At 38.9% G+C, this 18,098-nt stretch overlaps 1 protein-coding gene across 1 annotated transcript; it reads left to right on the top strand.

Annotated features, from left to right (window-relative positions):
- Positions 1 to 1,566: 1,566 nt before the first annotated feature.
- LOC117702327 (cytochrome P450 2C42-like) lies at positions 1,567 to 8,532 on the top strand. Its single transcript, XM_034493537.2, has 3 exons — positions 1,567 to 1,804; positions 5,445 to 5,586; positions 8,177 to 8,532. The coding sequence occupies exons 1-3, from the start codon at positions 1,670 to 1,672 to the stop codon at positions 8,356 to 8,358; spliced, it is 459 nt and encodes a 152-aa protein (XP_034349428.2). The 5' UTR covers positions 1,567 to 1,669; the 3' UTR covers positions 8,359 to 8,532.
- Positions 8,533 to 18,098: the final 9,566 nt, after the last annotated feature.

Here is an 18,098-nt window from a genome sequence, read left to right as displayed (position 1 = left end):
AAGTACAAATCTCCATGTGTTACTATCTTAATAGATAATGCTCATGTAGTATCCATCACAATAACCAAAATGAAATAAGTGACACAAGATGTCAAGTTTTGTAGTTTCAGAAACCACTGTGGAAGATAAATCTTCAGGGAATCAATCAATCTTGTCATATATAGTGAATTCTTAAAAGAGGTTATTATTCTATTTACTCCTAGAAAAGAAGGGTGTTTTCAGCATTCTATGTTTGCTATGGAGTTTAATATTTTCCTTTTTTTCAAAAAATACTGGAACATACTACATTCAAATATCTGAAACCAAGTCATAAGAAGTAATGGGCTACATAAATCCAGAGTACTCATGAGGAGCTGTGCAACTGTAAGGGAGGCTGTTGGGCATCACACCTAAAAACTCACCTACCCAGTTCAGAATGGACTGATGGATAATAAAATGTGAGAAGAGAACCAGAAAGTAAATAGAAATAAGTGGTTGATAGTGTGAAACTGCCCCATAATTGGCATGTTTTAGTAGAACTTTGAAACATCTAGCTGAGTATTTCAAAGTAATTTTAATAAAATGAAAAGTCTAAACTGATAAAGAGAAATAGAGTTAGACCAAAATATAATCAACAATGAAAAGTCATTGTTTTCTTACCAGGGCACAGAATGTGCCCTCCTCCCTCATCTCTTCCCAGTCCCACCTTTGCCAGTGTCTAACCCCATTGGTTCTTGCCCTTCTCCTCAAAATAGAGGAGCCCCCTGTGGTTACCATCTATCTTGGGGTATCAGGTTTCAAGAGAGCCTAGACACATCCTCTTCCACTGAGGTCCAACCAGACAGTCAAGGTTAGGGGGAATGGGATCCAGTGGACAGGGAACAGAGACCAAAGCACACCCACTTCACTTGTTAAGAGCCCCATATGAAGACCAACTTGTAAATTTGTTTACAAATGTATGGGGGGTCTAGGTCCAGCTCCTGCATGCTTTCTGGTTGGTGGTAGGGCACAGATTTTATGTAGTAACCAAGATTTAACCAATAAATATAACACAGTTGCCCTATGAGAATTGGACTCAGGGAAACTTGTTTATATTTAATATATCTACAAAATATAAAACCCTCATTCCTACATGAAGAAGAATTAAATTTCTCCAATGATAGATAATAATCAAATAGTCATTACATACAAACATAAATTTCAGGAGAAATAGTTAGAATATGACCATATTTGGAAAGTTAGACAGTATTACATACCTTTGGAAATTACATACAAACATTCACACAATACAATTTAAATTTATTTTTAAATTTACTGCAGTGTTTTGGTATAAACATGGTATTTGTTTAATAGTTTTCTTCCATAAGTGCAATTTTTCTTGACTTAATGTTTTGTTTATTATTTGAAATCAATAATGATATTGATTTTTAAGTATGCTAATTTATATACAAGGGCTATATATTGTGACATTTAATATATAGGATGTTAGTCTTTGTATCATAGCAACTGTTACTTCATTAGCATATATTATGCTTTCAAATATTGCTAGGCATCTTAATTTGCCTACAAGTAACCCTGAGTTGTGAGCAGTGTGCCATTTCTTAGTATTTCTGTCATTTTTCACTATGCTGAAACAGCCAAGGTCCAGGAAGAGATTGACCATGTGATTGGTAGACATAGGAGCCCCTGCATGCAAGACAGAAATTACATGCCTTACACTGATGCTGTGTTGCATGAGATCCAGAGATACATTGACCTTATTCCCAGCAGCCTTCCCCATGCAGTGACCTGTGACATGAAATTCAGAGGTTATCTCATTCCCAAGGTAAGCTTCCTTCTTCTATACTGTACCTTAATACTCTTAATCTCAAGTAAGTGAGTGAAATTAGATCATTGGCCCAAGATATTGACTCTTGCAACTTAAGATTACCAATGTTAAAGAAAAAAATTATATATATATAAAACCTTCAGGGAGTTTAGTAAATTAAGCCAACCAAACCAAAGATAGTATATTTAAAATCAGACTGTATTAAAAATATTATAAAATCTTACAAATTTTTTATAAAAATCTTATAAAATTAAAAAAAATTTTATTAGATATTTTTATTTACATTTCTAATGTTATCCCCATTTCTGGTTTCCTTTCCAAAAACCCCTTATCCCATCCCCCCTCACCCTGCTTCTATGAGGGGGTTCCCCCACCCATCCACCCATTCCTGCTTCCCTGTTTTGGCATTGGCTCCCTACACTGGACCATCAAGCCTTCACAGGACAAAGGGTTTCTCCTCCCACTGATGTCCAAGAAGGCCACCCTCTGCTACATATGTGGTTGGAGCCATGGGATGCTCAATGTGTAATCTTTGGTTGGTAGATTAGTACCTGGAAGCTCTAAGGGGTCTGGTTGGTTCATATTGTTGTTCCTTCTATGGAGCAGCAAACCCTTTCAGGTACTTTAGTCCTTCCTCTAACTCCTCCATGGGGGACTTCATGCTGAGTCCCATAATAGGCTGTGAGCATATGCCTCTGTATTTGTCAGGTTTTGTCAGAGCCTCTCAGGAGGCAGCTATATCAGTCTCCTGTCAGCAAGAACTTTCTGGCATCCAAAATAGTGTCTGGGTTTGGTAACTGTATATGGGATGGATCCCCAGGTAGGACAGTCTCTGGGTGGCCTTTTCTTCAGTCTCTGTTCCACACTTTACCTCTGTATCTCATCCCATGAGTATTTTGTTTCCCTTTCTAAGAAGGACCAAAGTATCCACACTTTGGTATTCCTTCTTCTTGAGCTCCATGTAGCCTGTGAATTGTATCTTGAGTATTCTGAACTTTTGGGCTAATATCCACTTATCAGTGATGGCATACCATGTGAGTTCTTTTGTGATTGGGTTACCCCATTCAGGATATTTTCTAGTTCCAGTTCCATCTATTTACCTAAGAATTTCATGAATTTATTGTTTTTAATAGCTGAGTAGTACTCCATTGTGTAAATGTGCCACATTTTCTTTATCCATTTCTCTGTTGAAGGACATCTGGGTTCTTTCCAGCTTCTGGCTATTATAAGGCTGCTATGAACATTGTGAGCATGTGTCCTTGTTATATGTTGGAAAATCTTTTGGGTATATGCCCAGGAGTGAAATAGCTGGGTTCTCAGGTAATACTATGTCCAATTTTCTGAGGAACTGACAGACTGATTTCCAGAGTGTTTGTGCCAGCTTGTAATCCCACCAAAAATGGTGGAGTGTTACTCTTTCTCCACATCCTCACCAACATCTACTGTCACCTGAGATTTTGATCTTAGCTATTCTGATTGGTGTGAGGTAGAATCTCAGGGTTGTTTTGATTTGCATTTCCCTCTTGACTAAGGATGTTGAACATTTCTTTAGGTGCTTTTTGGCCATTCGATATTCCTCAGTTGAAAATGCTTTGTTTATCTCTGTACCCCATTTTTAATAGGCTTATTTGGTTTTCTGGAGTCTAACTTCCTGAGTTCTTTGTATATATTGGATATTGTAGTGGGATATTTTCTCTGCTACATTTGCAATAAAGCTTGGTGATTGGGGAGTATGTAAGGTAGGTAGAGTAAAGAGTTGTAAGGAGAGAAAGAGAGGAAGGAGAGGAGAAAGAATAGAGGGAGCAGCCATGGAGAACCACAGATAGGTGGAAAGCTGTCCTAGGCAGCAACTTCTATTAGAAGGTTAGATATTGGGTAACAACTCTCATCTTGTTAATTGAGCATTTCTAAATATATAACTCCTTTAGATAATCATTAAGCTTTAAGAGTCTTCTACCAGGTACCAAGAGGATGGTGGATATTGCCAGAGGCTCAGCCAAGTTTTGTGGAGGCAGCGTGGTTGGTTGACAAAGCCAGTTGCCATGCTGGCATCATGTGGGTGCAAAGGTGGGTGTTTCTAGATAGCCAGAGCCAATCATAGAAGAATTCACAGGGTATGTCATAACTGATAAGTGGATATTAGCCCCAAAGCTCAGAATCCTTAAGATATAATTCACAGTCTCCATGAAGCTCAAAAAGAAGACCAAATTGTGGGTGCTTCAGTTCTCTTAGAATCTGAAACAAAATACTCATGAGAGCAAATACAGAGACAAAGTGTAAAGCAGAAATGGAAGGAAAGGACATCCAGAGACTGCCCTAACTGATTATCTATCTTATATACAGTACCAAACGCAGGCACCATTGTGGATTGAAAAAAAATACATGTTGACATGAACCTGATACAGCTCTTTTCTGAGAGATTCTGCCAGAGTTTGACAATTACCGAGGTGGATGCTTGCAGCCACCCATTGGACTGTGCAAAGTTTTCCCAAAGGAAGAGTTAGAGAAAGGAGTGGAGGAGCTGAATGGGCTAGCTATCCCACAGGAAGAACAACAATATCAACCAACTAGACCCCCCAGGGCTCCTAGGGACTGAACCACAACCCAAAGAGTACACATGGAGAAACCCATGGCTCTAGTCCCATATGTAGCAGAGGATGGCCTTGTTGGCCATCAATGGGAGAAGAGGCCCTTTATCCTGTAAAGGCTTGATGACCCAGTGTAGGGGAATAAGGGGTCAGGGAGCCAGGAATGGGTAGAAGGGTGGGGGAACACCTTCATAAAAACCGTGGGAGGAAGGTTATAATAGGTGGGGGTTTTTTGGGGGGGGGACCAGGAAAAAGGATAACATTTGAAATGTAAATAAAGAAAACATTCAATTAAAAAAAGATCGAAATTATTTCAATAAAAATGTTACAAGCTAAAAAATGGCATTCAAATCTCTCCATTATAGAAGTTCTACTCTTTTTGTAATTAATAAAATATATGGTATGGCTCACTGACACCTTATGACTATCCCAGTTTTATGAGTCATCTGATTAGTTCTGCAGTTTCAGTGTTTATACTCAAGTAAACTGATGACCCTGATTGGAATTCTTAGAAAGTCAGGACTCAGGACATTTCCAAGTCTGCCATTGGTTTAGTTTTTTTCCCACTTGCCCTAATTTTGAAAAGGCCTCATCTATATTTTAAAATTAAGGCAAATAGATTGTGTGGCAAAAAAAACTGAATAATTTGGTTTTGGCCATATTATTCCACAATATATTGTGAATTTTATCAGACATTATTCATGCAACATTGCTATGAGCAGATATGAATCTTTCATTTGAAGACACATTCCAAGTATTCATGATGCAATAATAGTGGTGAAGAAGAGAAGTGGGTGGTGATGCATAACAGTGTTAAGCTTGTTGATAACAGAATATCCCATTAGTTTACTGGAGGACATTGTATCAAGATTACCATCACTGGACTACTGCCAATCCATCCCTGTGTGTTACATGATCTGTTTGTCTAGATATGCCTCTGCTCTTGTTTGGACATGATTTCCTCATAAACTTTGACTATGCTATGCACATTGTTACTCTTACTTTTATAACCTTTATATAACTTGACTTTTCTATTCTTCTGTTTCCAGGGTACCAGTGTCATAGCATCACTGACTTCTGTGCTATACGATGATAAGGAATTCCCCAACCCAGAGAGGTTTGATCCTAATCACTTTCTGGATGAGAGTGGCAAGTTTAAGAAAAGTGACTATTTCTTCCCTTTCTCAACAGGTAAGCAAAATTATGTCCTGGTCAATATTTCCACACCCTCTTCTACGATGCTTCCTGAGCCTTAGCTGTGGGAGTTGTGTTGTGGATGTTTCTCCTGGGGCTAGGTATTCAATGCTCAATTGCTCTTTGCATTTTGATCAGTTAGGGTTTTCTGTAAGGTTCTCTCTTTGTTGCAAAGACAGGTTTCTTTGATGAATGTGAGACAGACACTTGTCTGCGTATATAAATAAGTAGAATTATGACCTCACTATCTCAGAGAAGTTAAGTAGGTTCCAGTACCAGGCAGTATTTTCCTCCTGTTGAGGGGGCTTTAAGCCCAATTAGACAGCCACTGTTTACTAACAAGATGCATGTGTGTCACTATTGAAACCTTAGTGATATTTTGACATGCTTGGCATTATTGTGAATCATCAATATTACGGCTACATAGGAATATTGGTTGCCTCCTTCCCTTATGAAATTGTGCCTCCTAGAAATGACAGGGAAACTTGACCCATGATATTTCAGCAATACTTCTGCCTACACAAGACCTGAGCATGTACAGCACCAATAGGTATGCTAACATGAAACAGAAAAATCTCATGAGGCTCCATCCCTAAACAAAGAATTACAGACAACTGAAGAATGCTAAAAGTGGAAAAAATACTTTTCCCCATTGATGCGCCTCCTAACTGTTTTTATAATTCTAACTGATTAGCTTTTAAATCATATACATACAAGTAACACTAATGGAGCCAGCATGGTGTATTTTATATCTATATATACATATGTGTACATCTATATACATACACACACATATATATGTAATATATGTTACATGTTATATATGTAATATATTATATATGTAATATGTCATATATATATATATATATATATATCATGTATATATAACAGTAACAAAAAAGAGGCCATAAATTTGAGAGGGAACAAGCAGGGTATGGACAAGTTTACAGGATGCAAAGGGAAGGATTAAATGATATAATTATATTCAAATTTCAAAAAAAATTTTTCCCGGCAACAGAGTAACATGTATGTATCCCTTGAAACTTACATGTTTTTTCTTTTGGGATAGTAGATTAGATTTGATCTGATCATTATTCCCAATGCCCGTGTACGTTCTCTGAGACAAAATATATCTGCAGATCCACATTAGTGGGACTTTAGAATGTTTATCCATCCCTTCCAAACTCACCAACATAGACCATTGTGTGGTTGGATTGTGTGTCTAAATAGAACACTGAGCTACTATAGAAGTTTTCCTAGATAGTAAGACACCATGCACTCTGTTAGGGAAAGCAGCCAGTCTTATGATAACTCACTTCTTGGTACAAGTTTTCTCTACAGGTTACTTTCCTTGTTCTTGTGTACAGATACTGTTTAAGAAGCACCTTAAGGATTTATTTTGGCTTAAGGTTTGAGAGAGGATAGTTTATAATAGAGGAGGGGATATAACACAGAAGCCCCAGTTTGGGCAGGGAAATGACAGTTCCCTAGCAACTGCACACTGCCTGCAGCTGGGACTGCAGAAGGGTTGAAGTCAGCCCTTGTTACTTTATGGGAAGCTTGGGGTACTGACAATATGTGGCTCTGGGGTGGCTAGAAAGATTCACCTCACATCTTGGCTGAACATGAAATAGACAGCAGACTGGAAGCTAAAGAGACTATAAACTTTAAAGACACATCTTCAGTGGCTGAGTTTCTATCCTAAAGTTCTACCTACTAAAGTTTCCACAACATTATAAAACAGCATTGCCAACTGTGGACTATATATTTAATTAAATACATGAGCCAATGGAGAATATTTTGTATTCAGTACACATTACAGATTCTTTTCTAAGTAACTGTCTCTGGTGACCACTGCCTGCCCAGTTGTAGCTGTGGACTGTCCATACATGCTGACTCAGTTTGCAATGATGTCAGGTTTTTTAATCCTCGGAGTAGTTTAATTTTTAAAATTTAGGACTATTCTCAGGATGGCTGCTGGCTATAGTACTCTGAGAATTTGCTAAGAAATGTGTGAAGGTTTTCTTTAAAGCTCCCTGGTTGTGAAGGGTTATCTGCTTATTTAAACTATTTTTTTTTTTTTTTTTTTTGGTTTGGGTGGACCTTCTGTCTGTGTTGCCACACTTTCTCTTCTTCCTTTCCCCCCTTGATTGTCGTCTTTCACATTATCCTGGTATTTGGTTCCAAAGCAGTGGTATTCTGCCTCTTCTGCTGCGTTCTCCATATTCTCTGGAGTACATCTGCTCTCCTTTTGCGCTCTATTAAATCCTAGGTTTTACCAGGGCTACTCACCTGCATGAGCAGTTAGATAAGTGTTCCTTTGTTTTCATCATGTGGCTGGGAAGTCCAGTGTTCAGTGCTGCTATTTTACCCTCTAAAGCTTTGTATACAACCATTTTAATATTGTGTTTTCTAGTATCAGACATGGAGAAAAATATGTCCATCATTTTTACATTTATCATTCAAATGATATTCATTCATCTATATCAAAGAGTGACATAGATTCTTTTTTATTATAGCTGCAAGTGTAGTTCTTGTCCCAATCATGCACAAGGAGTTAATTACAATCTGTGTTTTTTTATTGCAGGAAAACGAATTTGTGTGGGAGAGGGTCTGGCTCGAACAGAAATATTTTTATTCCTGACCACCATTTTACAAAACTTTAAGTTGAAGTCTCTAGTTGATTTAAAAGACCTTCATACTACCCCAGTTGCCAATGGATTTATTTCTGTGCCACCCAAATTCCAGATGTGCTTCATTCCCATCTAAATGGATTTCCCTTCTAAAGCCCTTTCCTTGAGGATATAGTTGATGTCTTCTGTCAGGCTGTCTCTCTGGCCCTAGCACCTGAGTTCTGGGATTCCTTATATATATCTGCACAAACTAATCCATTGTCTTCTTTGTTCATAAGGCAATCAATAACAGATTAAAATAATGTCCCAAGATGGTCTTGTTTTCTTCATCACAATACATAAAGAGAAAGCATAACATCTCTGACTTTCTATCTTCTATTTGAGGCAATTTTTAGGGTCACTGCAAAGCAAGTATGCAATTTTCTATGTTGTGCAATGATTTATTGACTTCAGCATTGTTAGTTCTTATTGATGGTGAATTACTAATATAATTGCTTTAAAACTAAGAAATGTGACAGTTTTAAAGCCCTGTGTGTTTAAATAAAAGTATTATAATTCTGGTCTGTTTGCAAAGTTTTTTTTTTTTTGTATGGTCTCATGTAGTCCAGGCTAGACTTAAACTCACTATGCAGCTGAATGGCTGAATGTAACTTTAAATTTCAAATCACCTGCTCCAGTACCCGAGTTCTAGGATTACACACACACACACACACACACACACACACACACGTATTGCACAAACTGATCCATTGTCCTTCTTGGTTCATAAGGTAAGTAGTAAATCAAAATAATGTCTCTTGATGGTTTTGTTTCTTCATCATAATCCATACAGAAGAAGAAAGAACGAGTATTAGGAAGGCTCTTTAGCTGAGTGTCACTTATAGTAAGTGCAGTATTGGATCAGAATGAGAAAACTGATGTTATAAAAGATCACAGAGAAAGGGCCTGACATAGAGAGAATGGCACACTAACTGTCATGATTCTTCTCTCTTAGATTATGTTACTCTGAACATAAACACTTAGCATGGTCTTTTCAGTTTATGACTCTTAGCTAGAACCAAATATGAATCCATGCTTCCACACTAGAAATCATGTGCTGTATGTATTATCCTTCTCTCCCAAAGAAGACCAGAGTTCTTGAAGTCTCATCAATTACTTTTTCTAATCTCCATATATTTTGTTATATCAATAAGAACTATAGTAACCTGATTCTATGACTCTGAAGTCATTAACATCATTGAGTCACTAGAAAACATATGAATGTATATTCAGATATCATTAAATTCTGGTTAACACTTTCCTTTCTTTCAAAGAAGCTTATAGCAGTCATTGACCTTTAAACATTTTTCTTTTACTGGATATTTTTTCCTTTTGTTGAGACAGGGTTTCTTTGTGTAGCTTCAGCTGTCCTAGAACTCACTCTGTATACCAGACTGGACATAAACTCAGGAATCTGCTTGCCTCTGCCTCCTAAGTGCTGGGATTAAAGGTGTGTACCACCACTGCCTGGTGATATTTTCTTTATTTACATTTCAAATGTTATCCTCTTTCCAGGTCTCCCCTCTGGAACTCCCTAACCCAACCCCCTGCCTCTATGAGGGTACTCCCCTACCCACCCAACAACCCACCCACTCCCACCTTCCCACCCTTACATATTATATATATATTGCATATTATATATATAATGCATATTATATACATACACACATATATGTATGTATGTATGTATGTATATATACATATTCTATTTTTATGTATTCTTTATTCCAGAAGAGGGCACCAGATTTCATTAAAGACAGTTGTGTGCCACCATGCCGGGAATAAAACTCAGGACCTCTGGAAGATCAGCCACAGAGCCATCATTCCAATATAATCATTAGCCCTTGAAGCTTCGTTTCACAAAGGAATCTCCTTGCCATTCTCTTTGTTATAGCTGCAAACACAGTGCTTGTTCCAGTGAAATACAAGGAGTTAATTAAATATATGTAAATATTAATATTTAATACATATATATATGTAATACATATATATATGTAAATATATATATGCAGAAAAATGGATATGTGTGTGGGACTGTGAAAGGATAGCATGTTTTCTGGTCAAGCAATGGTTAAAGATGGATGGAGACCCAACAGGTATCTCTGCAAGGGACGCCATGCTCCCAGACTCCAGGCTCCTGACAGGAGGCAGAAAACCTCCATTGATCCGTGCTTTTCAGTCACATAGGGCAAAGCCTCTACCAGCCCCTCTACAGTTTGAGGGCGTGGCTACAGGCCACAAATCCTCAAGATATCTCCAAGTTAATGAAATACCTAAAGGCCAGAGTGTGTAGCCAGTTGAGCATTCTTTTCCATACCTTCCTCCTCGCAAAAGATACTTAACCTCAGGAGTGCCCTGAGGACACGGGGGTACAGTTTCATCCACTTTCCATCATGAAAATAAACCTTTTAAAACCATGGACTTCCTTGTGTCTTTGGGGCCCACCATAGAGAACTGTACAGGAGGCCTTCGATTCCTGAACTGCTGTCTAATCTCCTGCCAATGACCCCTCTACATTCCAGCCATGGAGCTCACCAACTCAACAAGGTAGCCAAGCCAGCCATGACCCAGCCAAGTGAGTCACCATAACCAAGAGTCTTCACCCTACAGGGCACTGCCGGAGCATCTCCCTCTTACTCCTCTAGGCTGCAGGCTTATCTAGCCTGTATGTCCCTGGATCTCAGACTTTCTGCAGCCTCCTAGTGGCACCTGGGAGCCCAAGGACAAACACTAGCTGGTCTCCATCTAGCCACTTTGGCCCAGAGACCCCAGACCAGAGAGCTCTGCCCCCATGGGGTCCCAGGCTGAGACCTCTCCATGTCCCGGTAGAGCCCTGTGGCTTCTGATAGCCCAGTGTCCACCTGGCACTGCATGGAATGAACTCAGTCAAATTTCCACGCTTCTGCCTCCCTGAGCCATGGCAAACACACGATCCACAACTCAGCCCAACAGGACTCATACCCATGTGCGAGATACAGCCCCACATCTGTGTGAGAGGACCTGTCTCAAATGAAGTTATTTTTATTCTTCACTACCTTTTTATAGAACTTTAACCTGAAATCTCCAGTTGACCCAAAATAACTTGATACCACTTATTAATGTAAGATATTAATGCTTAGATGCATATATATTTGCACATATACATGCGCATATTGCCAATTTACTTCCAACACACACCATATATACATATGCATTTATATGGGATTACATATAATTCATTGTTAAATTGAACTCATGTAGCATGTATCTTGCATTTTGCTATTTTCTAAATAAATGTAACTTTTATTCATCGGATATAATTGCTGTCTTGGAGGCTTACTATTGAAGAAGCTTACCCTTCCTACTTCTCTCTGAACTCTGGCTGGTTGGTTTAACTGAACTATTTTGATCCAAAGTCCTCTCCAAGCTGTTTGACTCAATCTGGCTTCTCTCGGCTTCTTTTTCAATGGCTCTGCTTGGCTTGAAACTAACTCTGGAAAATTGTTCTAATCTTCAGGCTTCTTCTTATTCTCTGGCTTCAGCTGCTTTTGCTGACCTGCACTGAACTGCATGGACTCATAAACAAACTCAGATCCACTGCACTGCACTCACTGCACTGATTCCAAACTCACTCAACTGTTCAACACAGAACTGACTGACTCTTTCTTCTTGGACTGCTCTTAAATAGCTTCTCTTACCTGTCCCATTACTGTGAGAGTTGGGTACATCCTATCTCTGACTCTTTTTGTGAAATCTTTCTCTGATGCATCACTTTGTCTGCCCACCAATTAGATGTCACTTTCAAACATGGCTGTTTCCTTCCATAAACTAATTTTACCTTAAAGATGCATACCAAGTATGTGTTGTAGAAAATTTTAATCCCAATCTGGAGTTTATACCCAGTCTTGATCACTCAGTTCCTGGATAAAAGACACACAAGTTTTATTATTTACAATAAGCCTTAAACAGCACAAGAGCTGGGCAAATATCTACCCTCTATGCTATTAAAATTTACTTTCCTATTGATAACATTAAGTAATTACTTACCACATTTCATCTGGGCTGCTCTTAAATTTAATGGGCCAACCCTCAGGCCACATTTTCATGACTCACCTAACCCATGGTGGCTTCTCCATCATTCCATTCTTCTCTCCCTCATGGTTCTTCCCCCATCCTAAGCCCCGGAAATCTTAGTCCTACCTATGTTTCTTCTGCCCAGTTATTGGTTATTGGCATCTTTATTTACCAATCAGAAAAAAATGGGGGATAAGGTCACATAATGTCACTTGAGTCTATGTGTGGACTCTCTCTTCTCTGGGGTAACCAGACCTTGAGGAACCAGTGTTAGGATTAGAATACAGGCAGCACTAGGCCAACCCGCTACATGGGTATGTCTATATTTCAACTAAGGGGATTAAGGTGTGTGATGTGTCTGCATTCCAGCCAGATCACACAGACTTAGGTCTTTGGATATGGTCCCTTGCCAGAGTGGCCATGTTGCTGGATTAAGGTCCCCTTGTACTTCTATAAAACAGTACTCCAGAAAAATCCTCAGGATAACAGAATGATGATAAATGATCTAAAAATCCCTCCCACTTTATTTTTATTGGATATTTTATTTATGTATATTTCAGATGTTATCCACTTTTTCTATTTCCCCTCCCCCAGAACCTCCCTATCCCATGCCCCTTCATCCTGTTTCTATGAGGGTGTGCTCCCACCCATCCAATAACCCACTTCAACTTCCATGTCCTCCAATTTCCCCACATTGTGGCATCCAGCCTTCAAGGGATCAAGGATTCCTTTCACACTGATGCTCAATAAGGCCATCCTCCAGTACATATACAGCTGGAACCATGTGTCCTTCCATGTATGTTCCCAGTCTGTCAATTTAAACCCTGAAATCTCTGGTTGGTTGGTATTGTCACTCTCCCCATGGGGCCACAGTTCCTTCAGCTCCTTCAGTCTTCTCTCTAACTCTTCCACTGGGGACCTGGTGATCAGTTCAATGGTTAGCTGCCAGCATCCGCCTCCATATATGTCAGGCTCTGGCAGAGCCTCTCAGGAGACAGGTATATCAGGCTCTGGTGAGCATGCACTTCCTGGCATCCACAACAGTGTCTGCATTTGGTGACTTTGCATGGGATGGATCTCCACATGGGAAAGTCTCCAGACAAACCCTCCTTCATTCTCTGCTCCATATTTTGTTTTTGTATTTACTCCCATGAATATTTTGTTACTCCTTTTAAAATTTAATTTAATTTTTAAAATAAACTTTTATTGGATATTTCATTTATTTACAATAGACATGTCATCTCCTTTTCCCATTTTCCCTCCCTAGAACCACCTATCCTATCCCCCTCCTCCTTTCTGCTTTTATATCATCTTAATTACGTGCAAGTATTAAGGTCACTTCTAGGTTGAGGGACTAGCAATACAATGGATGCAAATAGTCAAGGAACAAGCAAGACAATAAACACAAATAGTCAAAGAATAAGCAAGAGATTAAACCCAATTATGTACATACTCCCATGATCACTGTTTCTAAGGGCTTATCTGGATGACCAAAATATTTGAGCCTACTTCCCTGTCCTATTCCAAAGTCATTTTCATGTCTGAAGCCTAGTTATTTGTTCTAACCAAAAAATTTAGATACCTGTCTGAAATTACTTTTGTTCTAGCCTAATATTTTGATTCCTACCTGAAATTACTTCTTTGTTCTAGCCTAATGTTTTTTTTTTCCTGACCGAAGCCCATTTCCTTGTCCTTGGCCAATGTCATATTTCTGCCAGGCAGCCCACTTCCTTGTCCTTGGCCCATGTCAGATTCTTGCCAAGCAGCCCCAGAGCCTCTCTGCCTCTCCCATTTTTTAATTCATTACCAAGACTCAGCCTGTCTTAGGTCATTCTGACAAGAATGCCTTCCTTACCCATAATGGAATATGCATTATCCAAAGCAATGCATTTATGTCTTAGGTTGGTAAGGCTCTGTGCAGAATCTTACCTGTCCTTGGCTTGCCAACCTATTAATTTAGTAACTCTGTCTAGGGGTTCATTTTCAGGTTCAAGCTATGTACTTTGGCTGCAAACATGTTGATGTTGTTAAAGAAGACTTTGACATGATGGTCAGGAATAAAAATAATCCCAGGAAAAAAGGGCAAGTATGATCAAACTATATATGCCATTTTTGAAGCCTGACCAAAATAGACATACTGACCTCAGGCCATGAGTAATTTTATCTGCATTATCGACTGCATCAATGCTCAGCAGAGCAGCATTCTTGAAATCCATAAGCTCCCTATGTATTGTTAAAACTTCCAGAGAGGTGTTAGAATTATGCCAAATACAAGTGTAAGTGTCTTTAAACTTCTTCCTAATTATAATGACTACCACTGTAAATTTTAGAACCAACATGTATCCAATGGTATTTGACGTGGCACTCGAGATGGCTTTTTACCTTTAAATTCTGAACCTCCTTCCAAAAATTTGAATAGGATAAAGAATATCAATCTGTTCTTCCAAATGCCTATTTAAGTCCTCTCATATATTCAACACATTAGTAACATTTTTGCTAAATGATTAACAAATGTCTTAACTTTTTGTGTCATAGCAACTGTAGAAGTAGAAGAATTGGTGCTAGCAATTAATGTAATTAAAGCTGTTATACCAGCAATAATCAAGCCCACTACCCTTTTGCTTCCGCTTAAAGCCTGACTAATTTCTCCCAGTACTTGCAAGCTATTTTTAGAATACCAAGGTTCTGTGATGCTCTGGGCACTAAAACACAAGCTGGTTGATAGACCTCCATAACTGACATGCCAGATTTAAACACAAACACAATTAGAAGATATACAATCAGTGCAACATACATTAATTACTATAGGCAAAATAAAAGTATTTTAACTTGACAATTAAAAGAGCTTTAACACATGTGCTAACACCTGTTTGAAATCCAGATCCTGCCCCAACTTCATCTCTTTATACCATAACAACATAGAGAACTGCAGCTAATTTCCATATATGTCTCTGAAAATGTCCAGAACCAGACTTCCAAATGATTGTTATTTCTGATATTGGTTTGATTTCTAGACCAGTCCATGTTTGAATATGAATAACTGGTCACATTTAATAAAAATACAAGAGGCATTATAACTTCTCTTTTTGATTCTCTATTTCACAAGGTCTAAGAACTTGAGGCAAGGCAGCTTGTTCCATCAGGGGTATAAGTAAGCAATGGTGGGTTGGGAACATATGTCCAATATGGCTTGTTAGTCAACATTGTCCAGGAACTCAGCAAGCTCACAGGGCAACATCATTCTTTGTCCTGGAATCAGCATGTCTCACCATCATTCTGGTAGCCACCATGCTCCTTCAGTATCCTGTAGAAAAAACACAAACATGCCCTCTTCCCCATATTTAATACCTGATCGGGATCATGCCTTATGCTAGTAAGTGGACCCTTCCCTTTCACCTATGTATAAGTATGCCTAGTTGTAGAGTGCCATAGACACTCAGCAGAACATTCCTTGGCATCCAAATTTAAAACAAAAACAAAAAAACAAATAAAACACCCAATCTTTAAAATAAAAAATAAAAAGAACATGATTTAAATAAATTTGTGTTGTACAGGGATATAGCTCTCCCTTTTTTATTTTATGAAGAAATTGTTTTAAAGTTCCATGGGCCCTTTCCACATTCTCTTGTCTTTGACAATTCTAAAGAATACTGGTAATATGGGTAATGTTAAATCGCTGTTAAAAATTCTCAAATGTTTGACTGAGATACCCAGTCCCATAACTTGTCTTTTGTTTTTCTTTTTGTTTTGTTGTTTTTATTTTTTATCATTGGGTACTTTATTTATCTACATTTCAGATGGTATCCTCTTTCCCCATCCCCCCCCCCCCAGAAATGCCTTAAACCACCCTCCCTCTATGAGGGTTTGCCTCAACTCATCTACCAACTCCAACCTCACCGCTCTTGAATTCCCCCTCTTTGGGGCATCCAGCCATCAAGAGACCAAGACCCTCCTCTCCCACTGATGCCCAACAAAGCCATCCTTTTCTACAAATACAACTAGAGACATAGGTTCCTCCATGTGTGTTTCCAGGCTAGCTGTTTAGACCCATGTTTGTTTGTTTGGTTGGTGTTTTTGCTCTCCCCAGGGGGCTGCAAACCCCCTCAACTCCTTCAGTCTTCTAACTCCTCCACTGGGGACCCTGTGATCAGTTTGATGGTTAGCTGTAAGCATCTGCCTCTGTATATGTCAGGCTCTGGCAGTGCCTCTCAGGAGACAGGTGTATCAGGCTTCTGTCAGTATGCACTTCCGGACATCCACAACAGTGTTTGCATATGGTGATTGCATCTGGGAAAGATCTCCAAGTGGGGTGGTCTTTAGATGGCCTCTCCTCCAGTTTCTGCCCCACACATTGTTTCCTATTTGCTCCTGTGAGTATTTTGTTACTCCTTCTAAGAAGGACTGAAGAGCCCACACTTTGGTCATTCTTTTTCTTGGCTTCATGTGGTCTGTGAGTTATGTCTTGGTTATTGTGAGATTGTGGGCTAGTAACCACTTATCAATAAGTGCATACTATGTGTGTTCTTTTGTGATTGAGTTACCTCACTCAGTATGATATTTTCTAATTTCTTTATTTGCCTAAGAATTTCATGGATTGTTTTTAATAGTTGAATTGTCCACCATTGTGTAAATGTACCACATTTCTTAAATCCATTCCTCTGCTGAAGGAAATTTGGGTTCTTTCCAGCTTCTGGCTATTATAAATAAGGCTGCTATGAACATAGTGGAGCATGGGTCCTTGTTATATGTTAGAGCACATTTTGAGGATATGCCCAGGAGTGGTATTGCTAGATCCACAGGTAATACTATGTCTAATTTTCTGAGTAACCACCAGACTAATTTCCAGGATGGTTGTGTCGGCTTACAATCCTACCAACAATGGAAGAGTGTTCCTATTTCTTCACATCCTTACCAGTATCTGTGGTTGTGTGTTTTTAGTCATAGCCATTCTGACTGATGTGAGGTAGAATCTCAGGGTTGTTTTGATTTGCATTTCCCTGATGACTAAAGATGTTGAACATTTCTTTAGGTGCTTCTTGGCCATTTGACATTCCTCAGCTAATTGAAAATTCTTTATTGAGCTCTGAACCCCATTTTTTTTCAATTTTTTTATTGGATATTTTATTTACACTTCAGATGGCATCCCCTATCCCCATTCTTCCCCCCCCCACACATCCCTTAGGAAACCCATATCCCATGCCCCCTTTTCCTTTTTGCATTTATACATTTTTTTAAAAAAGAATGTTAACCATAGGCTTTATAAGTTTGGAATTGTTCAATCAGAGGTGTAACCCACTGACCGACTTAGATATAACAACTATCTTTGACTGGTAGAGATACATGAATATCTGCCTCCCTGTCTCCCCCCTTTCTCTCTTTCATCACCTAGCTTCTCCTCTCCTTCTTCTTCTCCTTTTCTTACTCCTTTTCTTCCTCTCAGTACTCCTCCTACTTTATCTCCTCCTACACATCACCCTTCCTGTTAAAATGAAACTTTTCTCTCAAAATACAATTAGAGCATAATTATGCCAATTTGTACCAGTGAGGTACAGGATAGTCCTAATACCCAGTCCATCCTTTTGTTGACTAACCAGCTCCTCTGTCACCTATTCTAACTAGAACATTTAGTTTTGAACCTGGCTTTAGGATGAATGTCAGCTGATGACCATCCACTCAAATCTTTTCTCTTAAGGTCAATAGCTATATGTTTTCAACCCCATCAGAAATCCAGAATGGAGGTGTCCCCCAGACACATTCTGGGGGATCCATAGAACCCATAGCCAG

This window comes from Arvicanthis niloticus, unplaced genomic scaffold (assembly GCF_011762505.2).
Source record: "Arvicanthis niloticus isolate mArvNil1 unplaced genomic scaffold, mArvNil1.pat.X pat_scaffold_709_arrow_ctg1, whole genome shotgun sequence".
Taxonomy (NCBI): domain Eukaryota; kingdom Metazoa; phylum Chordata; class Mammalia; order Rodentia; family Muridae; genus Arvicanthis; species Arvicanthis niloticus.
The sequence above is the reverse complement of the archived record's forward strand: the minus strand, read 5'-3'. Positions and strand labels throughout refer to the sequence as shown.